Here is a 27,395-nt window from a genome sequence, read left to right as displayed (position 1 = left end):
CTGGGAGTTCTCGTGCAGGGAAACCTAAAAGTTGATGACCAGGTTGGATCAGTAGTAAAGAAAGTGAATGCTATATTGGCATTTATTTCAAGAGAATAGTGTATAAGAGTAGGGGTGTTGATGAGGCTGTAGAGGCACTGGTGAGGCCTCATTTGGAGTACTGTGTGTAGTTTTGGGCCCCGATCTTATATAGGATATGATGTTGTTGGAGATGGTGCAGAGGAGATTTACTATAATGATTCCTGGAATACAAGGGATGACATATGAGGAATGTTTGGCAGCTCTTGGACTGTATTCATTGGAGTATAGAAGAATGAGAGGGGATCTCATAGAAACATTTTGAATTTTGAAACGTTTTGACAGAGTGGATGTTTCCTTTGGTGGGTGAATCAAGCACAAGAGGGCCCAGTCTTAAAATTAGAAGTTATCCATTTAAAACAGATGAGAAAAAAAAACTTCAGAGGGTTGTGGATTTGTGGAACTCATTGCTGCATACATTGGTGGTGGCCTGATCACTGGGAGAGTTTAAGCAGGGGATTGATAAGTATCTAATTGGTCAGGGCATCAGTGGATGTGGGGGTAAGGCTGGCAATTGAAACTAGGTGTGAGTATAGTTCAGCTTAGGGTAGAGTCGTGGAACAGACTTGATGGGCCAAGTGGCCTACTTCTGAACCTTTATCTTGTGAACCCACCTCAACATCTGTATTCCTGAAAACCGATAAAGCTTGTGAACCTCAAAAGCAAAACATTTTGAAATTAGCTGTATCACATCAGATAGCTTTCCTCTTCAGGACACCAACTGACAACTACATTTGAAGTAAAAAAAAAGGTTGTTATTTACTTCATATTTCAGAGTCTCAATGAAATGTTATGATGCAATGTGATTCAAAGCATCTCAGTAATCACAGCCAAAAATCAAAATTTGTTCCAGGCTAATCAACATAAACAAAAATTGCGCACAAAGTTAGAACTGTTTACTTCCTTTGCACCCTAGTCATGTGGTTACGGGCTGACTCAATGACTGTGAACAGGGCATGCAGAGCACAAGGAGGTGAAGGAGTGAAACTGTCATTAAAGATCAATACAGCTGGCACTGAGTAATAACCCACAGCTTCCAAAATGAACAAGTTGTTCTGAAAACAGACATTATCTCAGAAGAGATTTAATCTCTGTTGACTTTAAAAACGATTTGGATTTGTCTCCCTCATAGTTAAGACAATAGCATAAAGACAGGAATAAAGGATTCTGAATCTTATATCTATTTCATCACATAGATTCCCCCCAATTTAAAACATTTATTTTCTTCAGTCTAGTTCAGCTCTTGTGCTGCACAAAACCCTCAACCGTGCTTTTATGGCCTCAGAATAGACTTGAATATCCAATGTACACCCAGGTTTTTTCACTCAGAAATCTGAATTTATTCAAAATCCTGCTGCCCAAATCCTGTTCACGCATTAACACTGCTCCCATTTGGGGGGGGGGGGGGGGGAAAGGCACTGTATATGTGTGAAAAAGAAAAAGTGTATATCATGGCTAATGTGATTTATGGTGTGAAAAATAAAAAATTATAACACAAAAAAAAAACACTGCTCCCATTCACTTACATGTTATGATGTAGGAGGCCAGTCGGCCCATCAGGTCCATGTCAACGTCTTGCAGAGCAATCCCTTTGAACTGTCCTTTATTTTCCAATATCCTGCAATATTCTTTTCACTTCATTTCCATGAACTTCCTGGTTTGAATATCTCATGAAAAAATCAAATTCCTGCATGGTCTTTCTCAGCCATACCTCTGTAATCTCCAAAAGTCTACAACCTCTAAACCTTTTCCATATGGGCCTCCTGTGTTCACCACACTTCCTTCACTAGACCACTAGCAGCTGTGCCTTCGATCATTCAAGGCATGGACTTTGTTGCCTCCGGCCTCTCTGTTTACCTCTCCTCCTTTAAGATGTTTCATAAAACCCATCTGTTTGTCTGAACTTTGTCAGATCTTCTAATAACTTCTCGGCTTGGTAATGGCTATTGATTACACAGCTATGAAGCAACTTAGGAAGATGTGAGGTAGCAGGTGAAAAGAATTTTTGTTGTAACTGTGAGTTGTTATGATTGTGGATATAGCCTGAAAGGATGGTGGAATTAGATTCAACGGTAATGTTCAAATGGGAACTACATAAACTGTTGGAAATGGAACATTTTTCAAGACTTTAGAGGAATGAATGAGGACATGAGACTAGTGAGATTATGCTGTTACAGAGCAAATCCATAACTAACATGTGAGAGCTGATCTGAATCCAAGACCAACATATTCCAGGAAGGAGGAGGACTTAGATGATGGGAGAGGATACTAATTTAGTCAGAAAGAAGAAAAGGAAGCGGTATGTAAAGTTAAGGAAGCTAAAATGAGACGGGGTCCTTGAGGAATATAAGATAGCAGGAAAGAGCTCAAACAGGGCATTACGAAGGCAAAATCCTGAGTAAGTAGGATTAAAAAGAATTCCATGATATTTTATACTTGCATTAAGGACAAAAGAGGAAATTTACGAGGAGTCAGTGAAAATGGGTGAGGTACAAAATTAATACTTTGCACTGGTACTCATCGAGTAGTTCATAGAAGAGAGTGAGAGCAGTGTGTGGACAATTCAAATATGTTAGGGCATTTTGAAATCAAGAACGAAGTGGTGCTGAGTCTTTTGAAAAGCTGTAAGGTGTTTAAGTCCCCAGGGTCTAATGGAATATATTCAGGTTTTTGAATGTCATGGGAGAAGATTGATGGGGCCATGATGAAAGCCCTTGCAACCTTAATAGCAGCAGCCAAAGTCCAGGAGGACTGGAGAATGTAGTTTCTTTATTCAAAAAGGGAAATAGAGATATACCAGAAAATTATAGGGCAATGAGCCTCACATCAGTGCAAGGGAAGCTTGTAGAGGAAGAGGGTACATATGGAGAGGATTTACTCACATTGGGAAAGACATGGTCAGATTTGGGTCAGCATGGCTTTTTGGAGGGCAAGCCACATCTTACAAATTTGATTGAGTTTTTTTGAGAAAGTGAAATGTGGTTAATGATAGGGAAATGGATGTTAGCTACATGGACTTTAGTAAGTCATTTGACAAGGTAAAGATACGTGGGATCCACTGTGAATTGATTGTTATAATTTGGAATTGATTTGCCCCTAGAAAACAGAGAACAGTGGTGGAAGGGTATTGGTCTGGTTGGAAGTCTGTATTCAGTGGTGTTCCGCAGGGATCAGTGTTGTTTGTGATAAATGTAAATGACTTGAATAAAAAAGTAGGTGGGAAGGTTAGTAGATTTGAAAAGGACACAGAGATTGGTGGAGTTGTGGACAGTGTAGTGGGATATTAAAGGATACACCATGATATCAATCAGATATGGACAGAGAAATGGGAACTGGAGTTTCATTCAGACTTGTGTGGTGTTACACTTTGGGAGGTCAAATGTAAGGGGAAAATATACAGTCGGTGGCAATACTCATAAGAGCATTGAAGTGCTAAGGGATTTGAGCAGTTCAAATCCATGGTGCCTGAAAGTAGCATAGGGTGGTGAAGAAAGCATATGGCATGCTTGCCTTCATTGGTCAGGGCATTAAGTACAAACGGAAGGAAGTAATGCTGCAATTATATAAAACTTTGGTGAGGCTGTACTTTGTGAAATTCCGGTTGCCCCATTACAGGAAGGATGTGAGGCTTTGGAAAATGTACAGAAGAGATTTACCAGAATGCTGCCTGGAGGGGATGAGCTATTGGGGGAGATTGGACAAACTTTGGTTGCTTTTTCTTGAGATTAGGAGGTTGAGGGAGTCCTGATAAATGTTTATAAAATTATGAGAGACACAGATAAGATAAACAGTCAGAATGTTTTTTTTCCCTTTTGGCAAAAATATCATATAGTACAGGACATGCATTTAAAGTGGGTGGAAAGAAGTAGTTTAAAGTGGATGTGCAGGGTAAGTTTTCTTAGAGGGCGGTAGGTGCCCAGAATGTACTAAAACATACAGAAATGCTGGAGGAACTCAGCCGGTCTCCCAGTGTCCACAGGAGGTAAAGATATATTACAACATTTCAGGCCTGATCCCTTCTTCAAGGTAAATGCAAAGAATAGGAAGGTGTCAGAATAAAGACTGAAGACTGGCAGGGCGAAGAGTCCAGACCAACAAAAGGTGTTAATTGGATATGATAAGAGGAGAAGTAAGAATTGATTTTGCCCCTGTGAAAGGTGACAGAGGGAAAAGGGAAGAGAGAGAGGGAAAGAGCTGCGAGAAAGGCGACAGGGGGAAGAAGGAGGGGACAGGGTTAAATGGAAACTGGAGAAGTCCAGTTGGAGATTGCCCAGATAGAAGATGAGGTGTTGTTCCTCCAATTTGCCAGTGGTCTCAGTCTGGCAGTGCATGAGACCATGGACAGACACGTCAGCAAAGGAATGGACTGGGATTTGAAATGAGTGGCCACAGGGAAATCTACACTAATGGGGTGGACAGAGCCGAGATGCTCAACAAAGCGATCTCCCAGTTTGCATCCAGTCTCTCTGATGTAGCGGAGACCACCAGAGGAGCACTGGATGCAGTAGATGACCTCTGCAGGTTCAAAAATGAAATGCTGCTTCACTTGGAAGGATTGTTTGGGGCCCTAAATAGTGGTGAGGGAAGAGGTGTGGGCACAAGAAGTCTCAGGCCCAAAACATGGGTAATATATCTTTACCTCGTATGGACACTGAGAGACTGGCTGAGTTCCTCCAGGATTTTTGTGTGTTTTTACTAATAATCACAGCATCTGCAGACTTTTGTGTTTCACGCCTGGAAATGTACTGCCAGGGGTAGTGATAGTAGCATTCAACAGGCTTCCAGACTGACAAGATCAAGATCCCTCTATTGTCATGTACTCATGCAGAGAATGCAATAATACACCAAGTTTTACCTCCCGTAAAGGCACACATAGAGGTGCCACCAACAACAAAAGAAAGAGAATCAAAAGACTGTCCCTTCAAAGACATTGAGTATCCATGGATTTTCCTCCAGCACCTCCGCAGCCTCTGTAGCTGCACAGACTCCCATCTGATTTATTGGCGAAGCTGAGCTCCCAGATCCTAACCTCCGATGTGATCAGGAAGGTTTCATCACCTGAGGACCTTCTGAGTCCCTCTTGCCCTCAGAACCCTCTCAAATCCTGGTCCTGATACCTGGTTCCCATGAGCCAGTCTCCAGCAGCCCACAGCCTGGTGTGAGTCCTTTGGCCGCCAGTTGCCAGCAGCCCGCAGCTTGTCTGGGTCCTTTAGTCACTGAACCCTTCCCTGAAGGCTTCTCCTTCTTGGCAAGTGATGGGGGGGGGGGGGTGCAACTGTACCCCCACTTCTGATGCCCTGTGGCGGTTCACTGATTTCCTGGAGTCTGCAACCTCTCGTGGTCCGTTGCCAAGACTGGGCACCACCATCTTGAGCATGGACCTCCATTTCAGAATATTAACAAAAACACCATCGGCCCCTTTAACAGTCTGATTAAAGCCTGTACAGGGCTTTTGGTATGACTGGGCAGTAGGACTTCGTGGAGGAGCAATGTGTCTCTGCTCCCTCCTCTCCTGGGTTGGCACCAGCAACAAAGCAGCCGTTACAGAAACAACACTTGAATTTGAAGGAAACATATGTATCATGGGCATGCTTCTCAGAAATGTAGTTTCATTCAGCATCATGTTTGGTGCAGATATTGTGGGCTGAAGGGTGTACTGTGGTGTACTTAAAATCTGCATACGCTGGGGTCTAGTGCAGTTCACAAAAGTGCAGAAGAAACTCAAGAGATCATGTAACATTGAGAGGAAATAAGGGGTAACCAATGTTTCAGGCCTGAGCTCTTCAATGGAAATGTGGAAAAACAGGTAGATGCCTAATAGAAAGGTGGATGTTGGATGTTGCATGACCTGCTAAGTTTCTCCAGCAATTTTTTGTATTGCACTGTGCTGTACTGTTCTATGTTAAGTATCAAGTTCTGATGTTGCCTATGTTTCTTGTGTAATATTTAGTATTGAATTTGGTGGCTTTTGATTTTCCTTTCCTCTCTTTGGACCTTCTTTATAGCATATTACTTTGAATAAGTTTTTGGATATTATTCCTGCCATCTCCTGAGTTGTTTGAGACTGAATTTTGTTTTGATAAATTGTTTCTTTTTGATATTTGGTATTAAGGTTCCGACCTCTGATGGTTAAATCTTTATTGCTGACATTCATTTATACTCAGTGAACTGCTTAGATCGTCACGCCAACCGGTTCCCCAACAAAGTGGCTTTGATCTGGGAGAGGGACGAACCAGGCACCGAAGTGAGGATTACATACAGGTATGAGCTGGAGCAATGTCAGGACTTCAAAAGTGTTTTATTCCTCTCTAAACAAAGAATCCTAAATTTGGTCAATATAGTGAAAATGAATTCAAGTTGCTGTAGAGTCAAAAAGAGACACTCCTTCAGCCTATCAAGTCCATGCTGAATATCATAAACGCCCATTTACACAAATCCTACCCTAACCAATTTTATTCCCATCACATTCCTATCTGTCTCCGACCCTCTCGATTTTATGTGTGTGGGAGGGAACTGGAGCACCCAGAGCACATCTACCCGATCAGAGGGAGATCATGTTAACTTCAGGTACAGTATACAGCATTGGAAGTCAAGAGTGAATCTAGGTCACTTGAACTGTGAAGCAGCAACTCGTAACTGCGCCACTGTGTATTAATCTGAACCTTCTGGATTATCACTGGGCCAATCCTTGCTGTCTGGAATGGGCAGTTCCAGCAAGCATTCAGGAATTTAACATTCAGTTAGTATTGAACTTGATCCAAGTGGATTATCAAAAGCCCATGTTTGAGACTTACTGACTGACAGGCAATCAGTTTGTCCCACTTATGGACGTAGGGTCCAATGGCAAAGTACCCTTGTTCTGGGATTCCCATCCATACACTGGTTTCAGATTTAGTGACCACATTGGTTTAATTGCAAATCTCGGCCTAAGAGTTAGAAGGCAAAGGGAAATGTGATGTTTTCGTTAAATGTTTTTCATTATTTCTAAGAGTTTCCAATTCATGTTTTTATTTTAGAAATGGTAATTAAGCATGTAAATTATTTGCAAACTCTAATCATTCTTAAATGTTTCTGATTGGATCATAGAAATGGATCAGAGTTAGTTATAGGGTTTTCAGCAGGGAAATAGGCCCAAGAATTACCACTAATTGGTAGTGCAAAAATAAATTGTACACAGCATAAAGATATAAACAAATAAAAGAGCTGTAAACAGATAATGAATGTAAACAAACTGACTGTGCAATACAGTGGTGGTTGGTGTTGTGTTTGTCCCTTTAAAGAGCTGTGCCTCAAGCTTACAGATGTGTGGCCTCCTCTTGCTAAGTGTATGAAATAGAAACACTTCAGTATGTAAGTTTGTGCTAAAGCTTTAAGAGTGTACAGTTACTTCAGTGAGTTCAACAATGCTATTTACTAAGGATTTAATTTTCGAGTCCACGCTGCTGAAGATCCAGCTGCGCTGGATGGGTCACGTCTCCAGAATGGAGGACCATCGCCTTCCCAAGATCCTGTTATATGGCGAGCTCTCCACTGGCCACCGTGACAGAAGTGCACCAAAGAAAAGGTACAAGGACTGCCTAAAGAAATCTCTTGGTGCCTGCCACATTGACCACCGCCAGTGGGCTGATAACGCCTCAAACCGTGCATCTTGGCGCCTCACAGTTTGGCGGGCAGCAACCTCCTTTGAAGAAGACCGCAGAGCCCACCTCACTGACAAAAGGCAAAGGAGGAAAAACCCAACCCCAACCAATCAATTTTCCCTTGCAACCGCTGCAATCATGTCTGCCTGTCCCGCATCGGACTTGTCAGCCACAAACGAGCCTGCAGCTGACGTGGACTTTTTACCCCCTCCATAAATCTTCGTCCGCGAAGCCAAGCCAAAGAAGAAGAAAAGAAGAATTTTTGTTTACCTCTTGATGAGCATGAGAAGAGGAGGTCCAGTCCAATAGTGGGCTGCACTTGTAAAAACATAAGCACCAAGACTCCAGATAGCAAAGTTTAAGTTCTAGAGACAGATAAGAGAGGACAGATGCTGGAATTTGGAGCAAAAAGCATCTGCTGGAGGAGTTCAGCAGTATCAGTGGGAGTAAAGGAACTGTTGATATTTTGGATTGGAACCCTTTATGAAGACTGAGAGCAGAGTGGAGAGGTAGCCAATATAATGAGGACAGAATGGGTAGGGTTGGACAGGGCCCAGCAAGGGATGGGTGTAGGATGACAGACAGATGGGGACACAGGGTCAGTTGATTGGTGGGTGCCAGATAAAGGAGGTAGATGCAAGAGATAAAAAGGGGGTCAGGTGAAGGAAGATGAGTCATGCAGGGTGCAGTTGGAATCTGCTGATAAGTTTAAGATGTATCTGGAAATGCTTCTTTGATCATCGGCTGAGACATAGCTCCAAGGTTATCGTGCCATTATGCTGTATTGATGTAATAGGATCCAAGGTGCATGATCAATTACTTCTTGTATTTCTGAAAAAGAGCCATTATGAAATTGGAATGGAGCTGTTGTTTAATCCACACCATTTTAACTTCCAGTGAGTCCAACCCTGATATCATCACCAATTACCACCCTGTTTCCCCTTATTATTTCAGGGAGCTTTTGGAGACCACATGCCGCCTGGCCAATACCTTGAAGCGGTATGGTGTGCAGAAAGGAGACCGAGTTGCCATCTACCTCCCAGTGTCTCCCCTGGGTGTAGCTGCAATGTTGGCATGTGCTAGGATTGGTGCCGTGCACATGGTGGTCTTTGCTGGGTTCAGCAGTCAAGCACTGGCTGGAAGGATCCATGATGGTATGTGGAAAAACATCTTCCTTTCCTTTCATTCCTTGCTTATTTAACTAAAAGGTATATTAGTTGTAAGTTCAAGCATTATTGGAAACAAATGTGTACTTAATAACCTGACATCAACCTATCCAATCTATATAATATATGTGCCGGAATTCTCCATTTTTTTTTCTTTCTTTTTAAGATATTTTTATTGAGATTTACAATAATACAGAAATTAAACAGTACAATTATGTAAGGAATACAAATTGCAAGAAAAAGGAAAAAAAAACCCTAATTCAAGCCCCTACCACTATACAAGGTTGGAAAAACCTAACGTGTGGATATCAAGTGACGACAACCTAGAAGTAGCCAAAATTAAAGAGTATGACAACCCTAAAGTTTATGATTATGATAATGGGGAATTCTCCATTCTATTTGTGATTTCATACATGGCTAAAATAATAATTAGGTATTGTTTGCAGCATGAATAGAGAAATCAGGGAAAACAGGAAATATTTATATATTTTAGATTGTAGTAATGATCTTCCATATATACGTTGATATCGTGTAATTGTCAACTGTCCCCTCCTTTTTATGCCCAAAAATCAGGTATTTTGCATAACCCTTGTAAAAGTTGACCCCTCCCCCTAGTTTTGGTAAAAACACACCAAAATGTTGGAGGAACTCAACCAGTCTTTTCAGCATCCACAGGAGATTAAGATATATTGCTGACATTTTGGGCCTGAGCCCTTCTTCAAGGAAGAGGCAGAATAAGCCAAAAGCAGGAAATCTCAGAAAGTCTCAGAATTCAGACAATGTAGGCTGGGGGAGGAGTCCAGACCAACAAAAGGTGTTAATTGGATAATGATAAGAGATGAGGTAAGCATTTAAAATGTTTGTGCGAAAGGAGACAGAAGGAAGAGTCAGAGCCAGGGGAAGGCGATGGGGGTTGAAGTGGGGAGGGGGCGTTTAACAAAAGCTAGACAAGTTGATATTAATGCCATCCAGTTGGAGGGTGCCCAGTCAGAAGATGAGGTGTTGTTCCTCCAGTACAGAGGACAGAGCCAAGGTGCTTCACAAAGCAATCTCCCAGACCACAATGGGAGCATCAGATGCAGTAGATGGCTCTTGCAGATTCACCTGAATGGTGCTGAAGGAGAAGGTGTGGGAGCAAGTGGAGGATCTCCTGCAGTCACAGGGATAGGTCCCATGGGGATGATCGGTAGGGAGGGAGAAGTGGACAAGGGAGCCACGGAGGGAGTGGTCCCTGTGGAATGAGGAAAAGGGAGGAGAGAGGAATATGTGTCTTATGATGGGATCACATAGTAGGTAGCGGAAATTGCAGAGGAGGATGTGTTGGATGCGGAGGCTGGTGTGGGGTGTTAGGTGAGGACAAGAGGAATCCTGTCCTTGTTGCACGTGGGGTGGAAGGGACCATAGCAGATGTGCAGGTAATGGAGGTTATGCAGGTGAGTGCTGAGTTGATGGTGGTAGAGGGAAAGGAGGATATCTGTGATGATCTGGCATGGAAGACCTCATCCTGGGTGCATGGATGAATTGAGAGAATGGAATGGAATCCTTACAGGGGACAAAGTGGGAAGAGATGTCGTCGAGGTAGTTGTGGGAGTTGGTGGGTTTGTTAAAGATATTTGTCGAGTGTTTGTCTCCCGAGATGGAGGTAAGGGAGAGTGTTGCTAGGGATGGACCAAGTGAATTTGAGGTCAGGGTGGAAGTTGGCAGCAAAATGGATGAAGTCAATGAGCTCATTATGGGTACATGAGGCAGCAGCAAAGTAGTCATTGATGTAGCAGAGGAAGAGTCGAGGGCCTTGCCTGTGTAGGCTTATAGCTCCATGTAGCCAACAAAAAGGCAGGCATAGCTGGGGCCCATGCGGGTACTCATGGCAACCCCTTTAACCTGGAGAAAATAGGATGAGTCAAAGGAGAAATTATTGAGGGTGAGGAGAAGTTTTGCCAGTTGGAGGAGGATGGTGGTGGAGGGGGGACTGATTGGTTCTATTGTCCAGAAAGAAACAAAAGGCTTTGAGGCCTTCAGTATGGGGGTTGGAGGTGTATAGGGATTGGATGTCCATGGTAAACATGAGGTGATTGAGTTCTGGGAACTGGAAGGTGTTGAAGTGATGGAGGGCATGTAAAGTATCACAGATGTAGGTGGGAAGGGACTGGAACAAAACAGAGTCAAGATAAGTGGAGATCAATTCAGTGGGGAAGGAGCACACGGACACGGTGGATCTGTCTGGATAACTGGGTATGTGGACCTTGAGTAGGAGTTGGAAATGGGTGGTAAGTGGTTGGGAAACAATAAGGTTGGAGGCCGTGCCAGGGACGTGACTGGAAGTGATGAGTTCAGAGATGATGTGCAATACAGTGGTTTGATGAGTTTTGGTGGGGTCCTGTTGGAGGGGTGAATAAGAGAGTGTTTAAGGGTTGTCATCTGGCTTCAGCTAGAGAGCGGTCAATGTGCCAGACCACAACAGCATCACCCTTGTTGGCAGGTTTGACTCAGATTGGTGCAGAGAGAGTGGAGGGTCTATAGTTTTGGGGGGTGTGGGAGGGGTGGAGAATCATAGTTACAGAAATAGGTTTGGAAACGGAGCCGACAGAAGAAGAGTTCAGGATCATGGCATGCACGGAACTAGTTAAGGTGTGGGTGAAGGGAAATAAGGTGGGTCCTCTACTGAGGACAGAGCCTTCAGTCTCTGAGGGAGAAGGTCAGAGGGGAGGGTGAAGACCAGGCAGGGGTTAGGGAGAGGTTCAGTGGGGTGGAGGGTGTTGGCGAGGGGAGGAGGATAGAGTGGATCAGGAGGTAGAGGGTAGGAAGGGTCCAAGGGAGAGTGGGGAGGATTGGAGAAGTTTGAAGGTGGAGAGAGAAAGGCCAATGTGCTTGCGGAGCCAGGGCAGGAGTTCATGACAGAGGCTTGGTCCAAGGACCAAGGCAGAGACCCGTGTCAGGAGCTCCGTCCATGCAGGAGGACACCCAAGACAGTAGTTTCCAGGGATGTGAGCTTCCAATCCTTGATGGATGCCAGGTAATGATGGACGGGAGATTGCTTTGTTGAGCACCTCAACTCTGTCTGCCGCAATAGACTGCATCTCTCAGTAGCCACTCATTTCAATTCTCCATGTCATTCCCTTGCTGACATGTCTGTCTACGGACTGTGAACCCTCCAAATGGATGGCAATAATTTTGACTTCTCTGGCTTTTGTTAAACACCACAACCACCTCACTTCTTCTCCTGCCACCTTCCCCTAGCTCTGTCTTTCCCTTCCATCTCCTTTTGCACAACCATAATAAATTCTTAACGTCCCTTATCATATCCAATTAATATCTTGTGGAGCTGGATTCCTCTCCCAATCTGTATTCTGAGACTTTCTGAGATTTCCTGCTTCTGGCTTATTTTGCTTATTCCTTAAAGAAGAGCTCTGGCCTGAAATGTCAGCAATATATCTTTGTCTCCTATGGATGCTGAGAAGACTAGCTGAGTTCCTTCTGCATGTTAGTGAGTTTTTACTACAATCACAGCATCTTCAGACTTATGTGGTTTCCCCCTATTTTTGGCCCCGACCGCTCACCTATCCAAGTTTACGATACCCTGAACGCAGATCTTCACCCTGGCCGCCTGCCCATCCAAATTCCCATTGCCAAGCTGCCTGCCCATCCCAGCTCCTGACCGCAGATCCTCACCCCAGCCACCCACCTATCCGAGCTCCTGACGCCCCAATGCGGACTTACCATGCGGGGAACTGAACTCTTGGAACCTTGATCGATTCAGATACTTCACAAGGTCACCACTGTAAAAGTCGACCCTCCCCCCCACCTTTGGGCTGATAAAGTGGCCCAAAAAATTCAACAATTTTCACGAGTATATATGGTATAAATTGATTTTGGATTGCTGAGTTGATTGGAAACGATCCAATACACAAATTGTGCAAATTTTCTAATTTTTCTAAAGGAGCATCTGGCTTCCTCTATCAGGGCAAGAACAGCCTCTATTTAGAAAACAATCAAGTCAAGTTTGTATAATAATCATCTTAAATCTAAGAATTTCTCTCTACGTGTGAAGATGAAAGTGAGTTGAGAAGTTTTCCCACTGATTGGACAAAACCCTACTTCTATCACAAAGACATTGCTGGCTGTGAGAAGCATCTTTAGCATCCTTTATGGCTTCATTAGGCACCCCACACCCAATTCACAAGGGTGCAACCTGCATCAGGACAGTACTGTTGCCTGTCGTATTTAAATCAGACAATACCCTCTTAATCCAGCACAACAATGTTCTAAACCACATGTTTATTTTTAATCTGCCCACCAGTGAAGTCACCAAAAGGAATGTTTTGATGCAACTTGCCACTCCAATCTTTCTTTCCAAAGTGGTAGGGGCTGCAGAGGATGTGCCAGCAGGAGGAGGCATCTTCTAGAAAGCTTGGAAGAACAGGATGGGTTTTTTTTTCCCAATCAACCAGATCAAGGCTTAAGCCACCATCAAATGTCATAAGGCAAAGCTCATGGGAGGTCTTGCTGATTATGCAAATCAGGATCAGAATTTATTGTCATAAACAAGTCATGAAATTTAGTGTTTTGCAGTAGCATCATGGTGCAAACATAGGCGTTAAAACCATCTTATGACATTACTCTAAAAAGAATAAAATAATTGTGCACGAAAAGTAAAGCAGTGTCTTTGATTCATTGATTATTCAGGAATTTGATGGCAGTGGAGAAGTTTTCTTGTGGTGTTAAGTGCTCATCTTTAGGCTCCTGTACCTTTTACCCCAATGGTAGCAGAATGAAGAGGGCATGGCCTGGGTGTTGGGGGTCTTTGAGGATAGAGGCTACTTTTTCTTTTAAAGACACTGCCTCATATAGATGTCCTTGATGGAGTGAACATAGTAAGAAATGTATGATGATGACACCATTTTAAGGTGAAATTTTCGCATGCCCATACATAGATTCAGACTTACCAAGGTTGCAACAAAGTACAGAAAACTTGAGGCAACCCAACCTAGAATTGGAGTGTTTCTAGAAGGGATAATAATGCAGCAGCTAATATGATATGCTATAATATTAACTGCTATTATAAACTCCTCAACATAAGGGATCTCAAGCTTGGGTAATGCATTTGCTCAAAACACTTGAAAACTCAGTCAAGGTCAAGTGTCATGTTTTAAGATTTGCCTCAGCCTCATGATCTTTGCTTTGGTTTGCTAATTGTAGATTTTTAAGCCTTTAATGACATTTGAGACTGTTTGTCTTCATTAACTAGCCCAGTGCAAGGTTGTTATCACCTGCAACCAAGGAGTACGTGGTGGTCGTGTTATTGAACTGAAGAGGACGGTGGATGACGCGGTGAAAGAATGTCCCACAGTGAAGCACGTTTTTGTAGGTCAGAGAACGGACAAGAAGGTTGCCATGGGTGACATTGACATACCACTTGAGGAAGTAAGTCATTCTTAAACTTAGACCTTTGCTTTCCTTTAAATGAGCCTTTTTTCTGAGGTGATTAGGAACTGGCATTTTGCAAAAGTTTGTTACTTTATGTTACATGAAATAGCTGTTATTCAGGCAGTGGTAAAAATATTGAAGATGGAAAGAAATCCCCTGTGGCTTTTCTTTCTAAGAGGTATAAATTAGTGGCATTGTGGACAGTGAAAAAAGATAGTTACAATAGAATATTGATCAACTGGTAAAGTGGATAAAGGATTGCAGATGGAATTTATCTCAGACAAGTGAAAATGATACATTTTTGGAAGTTAAAGCAGACCAGAAGTTGTGAATGACAGAGCCCTGTGGAGTGTTTTTCTATAAAGAAACCGAGGGTTTTTTTTTGGGGGGGGGAGGTCAAAATAGATAAGGACTTGCTTAATTTGTATGTTTAATTATATCCCTTTGCTCCGAAAGATTAGAGGACCTGACCAAATGGAGGATTCTGCCTATTGCATTGATGGGCAGAGTCAACGGTGTCAAAATGAAGGTGATGCCAAGGATCCAATATCTTTTTCAGTCGTTACCCATTGCATTGCCTAAGGGTTTTTTTTAAAGGCGCTTGACGAGTGTGTCAGGAAGTTTCGGTGGAATGGAAAAGTGGCTAGAGTCTCTATGGAAGAGTTAACATGGGATTATAAATTGGGGATTTAAAATTACCTGACTTTAAAAAGTATTATTGGGTATCCCAAGTGAGATTTATTGCCTTGCTTTTTGAGGGAGAGGGGGCCCCAGTGTGGACGCAGATTGGGCTGCATTCGTTAGGTGAAGAGATAGCCAAAGAATTTATTTATAAATGGGATGTAAAACTACTCAAAGAAAACAGATAACCCCATCCTAAAACATGTACTTCAGACATGGAAAAGAAAACATGGTATTGCATGAAAGGTGGGGATATCCCCCAAAATGCCCATGACTCAGAATAATTTAATACCCTTGACTCTGTGTAATAAGGTCCTGGACACCTGGCATCAGAGGGGGATCAGATGTATCGAGGATTGTTTTGAAGGGAGGAAGCTTATCTCATTTGAGCAAATGAGAAACAAGCATAATTTGTCCAACAGAACATTCTTCTGCTATCTGCAAATATGATTTTTTTGAGGGAAAAATTGGGACCAGCAATGACCCTGCCTGAATGTAGCGATATGGAGATTCTAAAAGTGTGTAAATTTATTCTAAGATGTATTACATATTCCAAAGTGAAGGTCTGAAACTGGGCCTACAAAAGAGAGATGGGAGTCTGACTTGGGTCCAATAATTAATGAAGAATGGTGGCAGGACCTGCATCTGGAATGAGTGATGGGGGTGGTCAACCCCAGATACAGATGGTGCAGTATAACTTCCTGCACCAGTTGTACCTTACACCTTAGAAACTACATGAATCAAAGTCGGAGATTTCAGAAAAGTGTTTCAGATGTGGTGTGGAGGTGGGAACATTTGTCTACTCTACCTGGCTGTATTCAAAGGTGAGACCTTTTTGGGAAGACCTGGGGACACTCTTTATATAATAAAAAAAAAATTAACAAGTGTTTTTTCCACAGGACCTGGAGCTGTTCCTCTTGGGGGATATTGGAGAAGTGTAGTTTAGAATGACTAAATTCCAAATTTTGTTTGAGGGTCGCTTTGGCGGTAGCCAGAAAGTGTATTGCGGTTTCGTGGAAGTCTGACTCCCAGCTAAATACGACACAATGGAATATGGGAATGCAGAATTGCATCTCCTGGAGAAAAATCACATATAACCTATGGAGGAAACATGACACATTTGGTAGAGTACGGCAACACTACCTGCAGTACATTGGTTCTCAGATGGATTGATTTCCTCCCTTTTAAATAGGGATAAGGTTAAATGACCCCAGTATGGCCAGCAGTGTGATTACGGAAATAGGACTTGGTGCAGACAACGCACCTCCCCTTTTCTTTTCAGGTATTTAATTTTTTTTTCTTTTGTGTTCCATTTTTTTCTTTTTAGTGTTTTCTTTGAATGGCGATGCCATTGTGATTTCTTTTCATTACAGGTTTTGATAGGGATGTGTGACCCATGATGATCGAGATAGGTTTTGGAATATATTTGCTGTGGTGGGGGGAGGGGGGGGTTAGGACAAATACAGACTTTGGATATGAATATGTATGTGGGTGGCTTTGTATGTTGAATTTTGTAAGTGTGAAAAATAAAATAAAATATCCAAAAAAAACCCTGAGGGGTACAAGTAAATAGTTCCTTGAAAGTGGCAATGCAGGCAGAGAAGTAGCCATGTGGCATGCTTGCCTTCATTGGCTGCAGCATTGACCACAAGAGCTGGGATGTCATGTTATAAATGTACTAATCACTGGTTAGATCACATTATTGTGTGAATTATGGTTGCTACACTATAGGAATATTGTGATTAGGCTAGAGGAAGTGCAGAAAATATTCTTGAGGATACTGCCAAGACTGGAGGGCTTGAGTTATAAGGAGAAATTATATAGCATGTGAATGTTTTTCTTGGAGCAGAGGAACCAAGGGGTAAACATACAGAGGTTTATAACATTATGAGAGGCATAGATAGGGCAGATTTTACTGAGTGTGGGGGGGAAAAACCTAAATGGCATAGGTTTAAGGTGTGAGGGGAAATATTTAAAGTATCTGAGGGGGAATGCTTTTCACACAGAAGGTGATGGGTATGTGGAACAAGCTACCAGTGGAGATGGTAGAGGCAGAGTCAATTGCAACGTTTAAAAGACATTTGGACAGATACATGGATAGGAAAGTGGTGGAGGGGTATTAGCTGAATGCAGGCAAATGGGATTTGTTTTGGTCCAATTTGTTTACATAAGAGTGGACAAGTTGGGTCAAAAGACCTATTTCTATGTTGTGTAGCTTTATGAATCTATGAAACTACGATGAGATCTAACTAAATCAAAGGAATCTCAGAATACTTGGAAAGGAAGAAGGCCTTCCATTTATCTAGTGTCTTTCAGAACTTCAGGTGAAACAAGCATTTCAAAGCCAACATACTTCCAAAGTATATGCACCCATTAAATGCAGGAGCCATTACCTGTATTAATGTGGTTTGAGTTATAAATATCGACTAGGACATTGTGAAGTATTCTCTTGCTTTTATTTAAAAATACCATGGGGATATTTTTACATATTCTGATATGGTAGATCTCAGTTTATTGCCTTTTCCAAAAGATAACACCAGTGCACCAATGGAGTGCCATTAGATCCTGATGTAGGTCTGCTTTTTGACTAGTAAACAAAAGCAGACACTAATTTGGGAAATGCATCAACTACTGTAGATAGCAAAGGACCCAAGGTGAGGCTTTGAAGTGAAAAGACGGACGTTATTTGTTCCTCCCCAAGCATATTTTGATTTTTTTCATGTCATGTCTTGGAAACATTCCAATAGACTGGATTAACTATGTATCTAGTGAATATTCTAGTCTCATTATGGTGTTTTGAAAGTTTAACTTTAGCTTTAATATCCCAAAACAAAATTACTGGCAAAAGTAATGATGAAGCTGGGATAAAAATCCAGCTGTTTGTTAAATGAAATGGCTCACAGTCATTCTAAGGGACAAGGCAAATGATTCTGTTAAACAAAACCACTAACTATAAGGTTCAAGAAATGGTCCAATACCTTCTCAAACCAGATAAGGTTAGGCACCAATAGCTGACATTGCTAATGAGGGCTACTGAATTAAAAGTCAGTTTTCTGACATCATTGCTTTACCTCTCCCATGAATATTAACTGGGACTCCCATAATGTAAAAGGGCTAGATGGCTTAAAGTTTGTCAAATGTGTTTAGGAAAGTTTATAAATCAATACATCAAGATACCAAGTAGAAAGAATGCAATCTTGAATTTCCTATTAGTGAACGAGTCAGGCCAGGGGATAAAAGTATGTGTGTAGTGGAACACTTTGGCTCCAGTGATTGTAATGCTATTAGCTTAAAGATAATTATGGCTATTGATAGGTCTGGTAATTGGTTTGAGATTCTAAATTGGAGAAAGGCTAACTTGGAGGAAATAGAAGGATCTAGAGAATGTGGATTGGGCTAGGCTGTTTTCTAGTTAGGATAGGCATGGTAAGTGGGACACCTTAAATGGTGAAATGCTGAGAGTACAGTTTGTATGCTCCTGTTAGAATTAAATGCAAAGTTAACAGGCATAGGGAACCTTGGTTTTTGAGGGATATTGGGAATCTAGTTAAGAAGAAGAGAAGTATATGGCAGATAAATGCAAGAAGGAGCGAATGAGATTCTTGAAGAGAATAAAACTTAAGAGGGAAATCAGGAGGGCCAAAACAAGACATGAGATTGCTTTGGCAGACACGGTGAAGGAAAATCTGAAAGGCTTCTATGGAGCAGTAGCTACTAACTCTGAAACACACCACAGGATGCTGAGGGGTTTCAGTTGAACTGATTTATTCAAACTTCGCACATGCCTTTGTGAGCTCCGCCTAGTGCTGGTGGTGACATCATCACGTTCACCTGAGGCACGCGCTTTGGCCTAAGCCACAAGGCACTGAGGTTCCCCGACTGCGCCATCTTCCTGCAGCTGTCCCGCCGGCGCGGCAATACAAGCGTAGCTGGTTCCCCACGAGAGATGTGCACTGCCACATCAACATACAAACGGCATCATGAAGAAAGCATGTTAGTGCCTCTTTCCTCAGGAGTTTGCAGAGGTTTAATATGACATCGGAAACTCTGGCAAATTTCTACAGATGTGTGGTGGAAACTGCTGACCAGCTGCATCACCATCTGGTATGGGGTGTTACACTCCCCAACAGCAATTAGGAGGCATACAAATTAATTGAGTTAAAACTTAACACAAAATTTATTAACCTAATAAAATTAACTCAATAAACTTAACACCTGAAGACCAGCCTTAACAGTGTATGTGGAAAAAAATCACAGACCATTACAGTCAGGCTGAAATGCACCCCCCCCCCCAAAAAAAACCACCAAAATTCCCAAAACCAAAAAAAAAACCCAAAACTCCCACGTCAGTCATGCCAAGTCTGTCAGGGGAACACAAGACTGCCTTGGGGTTCGAATGGGGTTACCACCGCCCTTCACTTCCTTTATCCAGGAATTTTCACAATCACCTCCTGTTCACTATAGGAGGTTCATGCCTCCGAAGCCTACTTTAGGGTTCACAAGTGCCCCTCAGGCACATGAGTCCTCTTCTTCGGACGCCTTGACCTGAGTGGTCTGGTGACCCTCCAAAGCCCTCCTTAGGGTTCACAAGTGCTCTTGTGTCAGAAGAGTCTTCTTCTTTGGAAGGGGACAGGAGAGGCACTGGTCAATCCCACACACTCCACTGACTAACCTCTCAAAACTACTGCGCTGGGCTTTTTAAGCTGCACAGCGCTGCCTCCAGCTCTCCCCATTGGTGGAGAGGTTAACAGCTGCAGACTCACTTTCCTGTGAGCCCACAGACTTCTAGCATGTGGTTCCTATGCTTTGACAGCTGTCAAAATGTCCTAGTGGTAGCCCAGCGCTACTACAGCTCCTAACAGCTGTCAAATCCCCTGCAGCAAGTTCAGTCCTTTGACAGCTGTCAAAGTCCCCTAGTGGTATCTTCTTTTCTTTGGCTTGGCTTCGCGGATGAAGATTTATGGAGAGGGTAAAAAGTCCACGTCAGCTGCAGGCTCGTTTGTGGCTGACAAGTCCGATGTGGGACAGGCAGACACGATTGCAGCGGTTGCAGGGGAAAATTGGTTGGTTGGGGTTGGGTGTTGGGTTTTTCCTCCTTTGCCTTTTGTCAGTGAGGTGGGCTCTGCGGTCTTCTTCAAAGGAGGTTGCTGCCCGCCAAACTGTGAGGCGCCAAGATGCACGGTTTGAGGCGTTATCTTAGTGCTACTACAACTATCAAATCCCCAACAGTAAATTCAGTCTGGTCTTCAGTCAAAACATAAAATAGTCAAGGCCCATAACAGGGGACACCAATGCCCCCTAAGTGAAAATCCCTGCAAAAGGTAGTGGATACAGCCCAGAACCACATAGGAAAAACCATCCCCACCATCCAGATCATCTACAGAGAACGCTGCCATTGGAAAGCAGCAGCCATCATCAAGGATCGACATGTAACGCGACTGAGTGCACTCAGAGACAAACGTGCTTTTAATAGCTTACAATCAATGGCTAGTAAACACAATAGTCCTCAGGTGAATCTGAGGTAAGGTGGGAAAACCAGGGTTTATATTGGGCTAGGTGAGGGTGGAGCCAGGGTGGACCCAGGGAGGAGCCAGCCATCAGAACAATACACAGACATTGAATTCCAGTTCACTGCATTCACCCCTTCCTTCAGAATTGAGTCTGTGGGTGAAAAATAGAGACCATTCATTCAAAAAAATCTAAGAGTTTACAAATATTTAAAAGTTAAGTCTGTTAGGGGGTTTGGTAATTCTGGTCGAGCGCCGCGGTACTGGAGTACTTTTGGCTTCCTAAACTTCCGGGACCCCTGTGGTACAGTTTAGTGGGTCTTGAGGACTCCAGTTCTGGGTGCCTGAGAGGGCTATTCGGTAGTTCCTGGATCACTTGGGGCATTGGATCCACAGTTCCAGTGGGTGCCTGGTCTCTGATCGAGACAGTGTCCTCTCTGCTGTCAGGGTATGCCACGTAGACATACGTTGGGTTGGTTTTCAGCTGGTGCACCCTCTCGATCAGGGGATCTGTCTTGCTCCTCCTCACGTACTTTCTCCTCCTCACTGGGCCTGGTGCCATTAGCTAATCTGGTAGAGTAGGCCCAGAAGTGGATTTCCTCTGGAACATAAACATAAGCTTGTGAGGAGTTGCACCAGTTGCTGTGCAGAGGAGCACCTTATGGAGTGGAGCTCTGTGCATAGGACTTCTTGCCAGCATGAGTCTGGAAGGCCTTTGGACTGGAGAGCCAATTTCACGGCCTTCCATACAGTTGCATTCTCTTTTTCAACTTCTCCTTTCCCCCAGGAATAGTAGCTAGTCATCCTGTGTGTGTCACAGCAGCCAGCGCTGGTACTCCAATGACCTGGTCCTCTGAAAAGGTGCCGTTTTCGTCTGTGAGATCATTAGCTCCCAGTCGGGCCTGCTCAAGCACTCTCACCACCTACAGGGTGCTGGCCAAGTTTTTCTTTCCCAACTCTAGCAGTCGCTGCCTCATGTACCTCGACCTCACTCCTGCCATGAGGGTGTCCCAGATTTGTTGTTCCTCTCTCCTCCATAGTGGCATTTTCTAGCCAGGGCTCACAGTTCAAGGACATAATCGTCCAGCAACTCACCCGGACACTGCTGATGTTGAGAGACCTGGTGCCTCACCAGCACATCATGTAGTGAGCCTTCGAGCCTTCCATAGCCGATGTATGTAGCAGTCTCTGATAACAGCGAACCCCTTGGGGCCGACTCGAGAGAGAAGTGCAGATCTTCAGAGACTATCAAAGTTGAAAACGACTTCTGTAGCCATCAGGTAGGACTGGAAGCACTCCAGCCAGTAGGTGAATTCCTCTGGTGCCTCAGGGGACAGAGAGTTGACCTGGAGCATGCCTGGCTTCCGCAGGGCTTCCATCCTGCTTCAAAGTTAAGCTATTAAAATTGTAATGTGACTGATTGCACTCGGAGACAGGTGAGGAGTACAAACACGCTTTTAATAGCTTACAATCAATGGCCAGTAAGCACAATAGTTCTCAGGTGAATCTGAGGTAAGGTGGGGAAACCAGGGTTTTTATTGGGCTAGGTGAGGGTGGAGCCAAGGAAGGAGCCAACCATCAGAACAGAATTCACAGACAGTGAATTCCAGTTCACTGCACCACACACCATGTTCTCACTGGTACCATCAAAAAAGAGGTATAGGTGCCACAAGACTCGCACCAACAAGTTCAGGGACAGTTGATACCCCTCTGCCATCAGACTCCTCAACGACAAACTCAAATCAGGGACATTTAAGGTCTCTTACTTTTGCACTTTATTGATTTATTTTCTCTCTCTCTCTGTATTGCACAGCCAGTTTGTTTACATTCATTATTTGTTTACATGTTTGTTGAGTCAGTTTTTTTGCACTGCAAATCAATGGAAATTCTGCTTTGCCCGTAGGAAAAAGAATCTCAAGGATGTATGAAATGTCATGTATGTTCTCTGATAATAAATATAAAATCTGAATCCATATTAAGAGCAAAAGAATAGTTAGAGACAAAACTTGTCTTCTTGAAGATCAGAGTGGACAGCTATATATGGAGCCAGAAGAAATAGGAATCCTAAATGGTATATTTACCCCTGTATTTACTTAGGAAACTGGCATAGAGACGAGGAAAGTGAGCCAAACAAGCAGTAAAGTCATGGAGCCGAAACAATGAGAGAAGGTTCTTGCTGTCTTAAAGGCAGATAAATTCCCAAGGCCTGACAAAATATTCCCTCGGTCAATAAGGGAGGTTAATGCAGAAATTGCTGAGGTCTTGGCAGACCTATTTAAAATATCCTTAGTCACAGGTGACGTGCCGGAAGATTGGGGAGTAGCTCAGATTGTTGTTTAAAAAAAAAGGCTTCAAAATTAACCCAGGCAATTATAGGCCGGTGAGCCTGATGTCAGTAAGTTATTGGAAGGTGTTCTAAAAGATCGAGTATATAAGTATTTAGATAGTCAGGGACAGACAAAGGATAGTGAACATGGCTTTGTGCATGGTAGGTTGTGTTTAACAAATCTTAGTATTTTTTGAGGAGGTTACCAGAAAAGTTGATAAAAAATTGGTGAGGCCAGATTTGGAATATTGTGTGCAGTTTTGGCCATCTAACTACAGGAAAGACATCAATAAGATAGAAAGAGTGCAGAGACGGTTTACAAAGATGTTGCTGGTATTTGAGGAACTGAGTTACAGGGAAATGTTAAACAGGTTAGGATTTTATTCCCTGGAGCATAGAAGAATGAGGGGAGATTTGATAGAGGGATATAAAATTATGATGGGTTTAGATAGAGTCAATGCAAGTAGACTTTTTCAACTGGGGGTAGGTGAGATACAAACTAGAGGATAAGGGTGAAAGGGGAGAAATTTATGGGGATGTTGGAGGGAATTTCCTCACAGAGAGAGTGGTGGGTGTATAGGATGCGTTGCCTGCTGAAGTGGTGAATGCGGGCTCAATTTGAACATTTAAAAAAAATTTGGACAGGTGCATGAATGGGATGGATGTGGATGACAGGTCAGTCGGACTAGGCAAAATAATAATTTGGCAAGGACTAGAAGGGGTGAAAGGCCTGGTTTCTGTGCTGTAAATTTTATAAATCTTTTTAAATTTAAATTTGAATTAAAAAAAAATTAGACATACTGCACGGTAACAAGCAATTTCGGCCCTATGAGTCTGTGCCGCCCAATTTACACCCAATTAACCTACACCCCCCCAGTACGTTTTGAAGGGTGGGAGGAAACTGGAGCCCTCTGGGTAAAACCCATGCAGACACAAGGAGAATGTACAAATTCCTTACAGACAGCGCAGGATTCGAACCCTGGTCCCAATCGGTGTGCTGTAAAGGCATTGCGCTAACCACTATGTCAAACGTTCTGCGTACAAGAAATGTCCTGTGGTTCTTTGAGTTTTCAGAGTACAAAATACGTGGAAGTAAAATTATTTTTTTTACATATTTGAAGCCTATGGCTTGTAATGCAAGTGTGCTTTCTCTTTGCTAAATGCATTTTGTCCAGCAATAAGTCACCATTTGTGAATGATAATTTTTTTTACTGTAGGAAATGGAGAAGGAGCAGCCAGAGTGTGAACCTGAATCCTTGGAGAGTGAGGACCTGCTCTTCCTGCTGTATACTTCTGGAAGTACAGGAAAACCCAAAGGATTGGTACATACGCAGGCTGGTTATCTGCTCTATGCATCTCTGACCCACAAGGTATTAGTTGAGTCGTTCAATAAGCTTGTTACCTTCCCACTAGCCCTCGCATGCACGCACACACATGCACACACACATGCACAGATGCATATACATACACACATGCACAGTTGCATGCATATACACACACACACACACACACACACACACACACACACACACACACACACACACACACACACACACACAGAGTCTTGCAGAGAGCCAAGTCCTAAAGGACTTCCCCTTTATCCTTAAACTATGACCCCTGGTTCTAGACTTGCTCAACATTGGGAACAGTCTTCCTGCATCTAGCCTGTCAAATCCCTTAAGAACTTTGAACATTTCTATTAAATCTCCTCTTAATCTTCTACACTCCAGGGAGTACAAGCCCAGTCGTTCTAGCCTTTCTTCATATGCAAGTCCCGCCATCCCTGGTATCAATCTGGTAAACCTTTTCTGTACTCTCTCCATGGCAATGATGTCCTTCCTCAGATAAGGAGTCCAAAACTGAACACAATACTCCAGGTGAGGTCTCACCAAGGTCCTATACAACTGCATCAATACCTCTCTGCTCCTGTACTTGAATCCTCTTGATATGAACGCCAACATACCATTCTCCTTTTTTACTGCTTGGTGCACCTACATGCCCACTTTTAATGACTGATGCACAGTGACACCCAGGTCTCTTTGCATCTCCCCTTTTCCTAATTGGATACCATTAAATTTGAAACTTTGATTATGCAGCTGTTGCAAGACACAGAAGTGCTGGAGGAGCTTGGCAGGTCACCCAGCGTCTGTGGAAATGAATAGGCAGTGGATGTTCATCAGGAATGCCAATACTGGAGTAGGTCAACCACTTCAATTTCACACCCTGTTCCCACATTGACATATCTGTCCATGGCTGTCTCCTGTACTGCCAGGCGGAGGCCACACATAAATTGGAGTAACAACGCCATATATTCTATCTTGGCATAAAGTTCCTGTAACCCTTTCTCCCCATTCCCCCACCCCCTTTTTTCTTCCCTCACTTGCTTTTCCTCATTCCCCTGACTTTGTTTTCCTTCTCTTTCCCCTGCCCATCTTTCACATCTTCTTTCCACCAGCTCCCCATCCCCTGCTCTTCTTTTGTGTCCTATCAGAGAGCATCTTTCTCGGCCCTCTGCCCCACTCTCCCATCACCTCCTGGCTCCTTTATCTTCTAACCCCTCCTTCCTGTATCGATCTATCAACTCTCCTCCACGCACCCCCCCCCCCGACCAACCTATTGAGGCAAAGGCTAAAAATTTGGTTCTTCTGATGAAGGGCTGGGCTTGAAATGTCACCAGCCTGTTGGATTCCATGGATGCTATGTGATCTGTGTTTCTTCAGAACTTTTGTGTATTGTTCTGGTTTGCCATCTGCAGACCCCTTGTTTATCTGCATATCCTGTTGTCATATATCTTGGGACATTTCACTACATTAAATGAGCAATATAACTGCAAGTCATTATTATTACTAAATATGTCAGAAACTTTTGGAAATGAAATCCAGCACAACCAATTCCAGGAGGGTGAAGAATGTGCTTAGCTGGGTTCTTGGCTGGGTGGTAACTGATTTCTGCCTTTTAGTATCATGTGCATGGTTAGTTAGAAAATATGTGTGCAATCTGTCCTGATTAAAGCATCTACTGTTGTGAGCAAATAATCCATCTGGAAGGAATCATAAATCCTTGCCAAACAAGTTGGCCTTCAAACGTGTTGTTTGTAGTATTGCATTCAAAACTATTGAGACTTGTTTACAATTCACAATTACATTTATGACCAGTACATTCAGATATCAGTTTTGCCATTTATTGTTAATTTACTGCAATCTTGGCAAGCATGTTCCAATTAAAATCAGATTATTTCTCACAATCAGGATACTCTACTTAAAAAAAAATAGGAAATATGAACTTAGAGAATGCATTAACACAGTGTAAGGCTGAGCCAGTTAATGTACAAAGTTGCAGGCCAAATCAGGAATCAAAGACATGTGACAAAATATTTCTGTCATTATAATGGAACTGATCTTGGAAAACCTGTTTCGTCTCATTATAACCAATGGGATCTTACATTTATTCCCTCCCCAACTTGTCACCACTGCTTGGAGGGATGCAGTGTACAGAGAAGAAGCAAATTCTGCTATACCTTCAACCACCACCCTAAACATTACACCCTCTCACGATTGGGACTGATTGCAATGTATGTTATCAATAGGATGGAAAAGCAACTACCCCGACAATTTTGACAACAACTCCCTGAGTCTGGAAACTCCACTGAGGATGATGGAGGGCAAGGATTGCCATTTATGGCTTGATGTACAAGAAATATTTTGTCATATGTCTTTAATTCCTGATTTGGCCTGCAACTTTGTACATTTACTGGCTCAGCCTTACACTGCGTTAATGCATTCTCCAAGTTCATATTTCCTGATCTTATTTTTTTTTAAGTAGAGTATCCTGAATATGAGAAATAAACTGATTTTAATTGGAACATCTTGAATAAACAACAGAACAGTAGGTGGTAAACAAATTGCTCATTCTAGGGTGATAGTGGTGATGGGAGGTGGGGGAGGGATGGAGAAATACAGGCAGTGGGTGTGCAGGAGCATTGCCAACTCTTGATTCATTTCCAAGTTAGATACCATTCCAAATTCCACATGGTTACAATGGTGTGCTGGTTATTACATTACAAAATTAGACTGGAGGCTCTATTTCCAACATGGAATAAGACTTTAAATTTTGAAGGGCGTGTAAGTAGAGAGGGAGAGGGAGAGGGAGAGGGAGAGGGAGAGGGAGAGAAAGCACCTCTGGTTGCTAATCCATTTTGTAAAGATGGATGGATCAATTTACATGGCTGTCAATGAAACATCTGGGACCATGAACTTTATTTTATAGGCAGGATAAAAGATAGGGAGGTATAGGATACAAAAGATAGGAGGTAATGCTAAAACTGTGTAAAATAGTTTGGCTTCAACTGAAAATTGTGTGGAATACTGATCACCATGAAAGACAAACTTGAAGGCTGAGTACAGGGTTAGTAGTCAGTTACTTAAGAGTGTGGATGAACAGAGGGACCTTGGGGTGCAAATCCATACATCCCTCAAGGTCTCATCGCACAGGTTGTTAGGACAGTTAAGATAGGGCTTCATTAATAGGGGGATTAAGTTAAAGAGCAGAGAGATCGTGTTGCAACTCTACAAAT

The 27,395-nt window shown here is 42.9% G+C and overlaps 1 protein-coding gene across 4 annotated transcripts in view; it reads left to right on the top strand.

Moving 5' to 3' along the window:
• The window catches only part of LOC138760786 (acetyl-coenzyme A synthetase 2-like, mitochondrial), a 98,827-nt gene that overhangs the window by 5,327 nt on the left and 66,105 nt on the right, over positions 1–27,395 (top strand). For all 4 annotated transcript variants that reach the window (XM_069931875.1, XM_069931874.1, XM_069931873.1 and 1 more), the window contains exons 2-5: positions 6,243–6,339; positions 8,673–8,872; positions 14,130–14,305; positions 24,040–24,192. In XM_069931875.1, the coding sequence (XP_069787976.1) occupies positions 6,243–6,339; positions 8,673–8,872; positions 14,130–14,305; positions 24,040–24,192 (626 nt within the window). The remainder of the gene's footprint in view (positions 1–6,242; positions 6,340–8,672; positions 8,873–14,129; positions 14,306–24,039; positions 24,193–27,395) is intronic.

Source organism: Narcine bancroftii, chromosome 4, assembly GCF_036971445.1.
Source record: "Narcine bancroftii isolate sNarBan1 chromosome 4, sNarBan1.hap1, whole genome shotgun sequence".
NCBI lineage: Eukaryota > Metazoa > Chordata > Chondrichthyes > Torpediniformes > Narcinidae > Narcine > Narcine bancroftii.
This window is presented reverse-complemented; position numbering and strand designations above follow the sequence as displayed.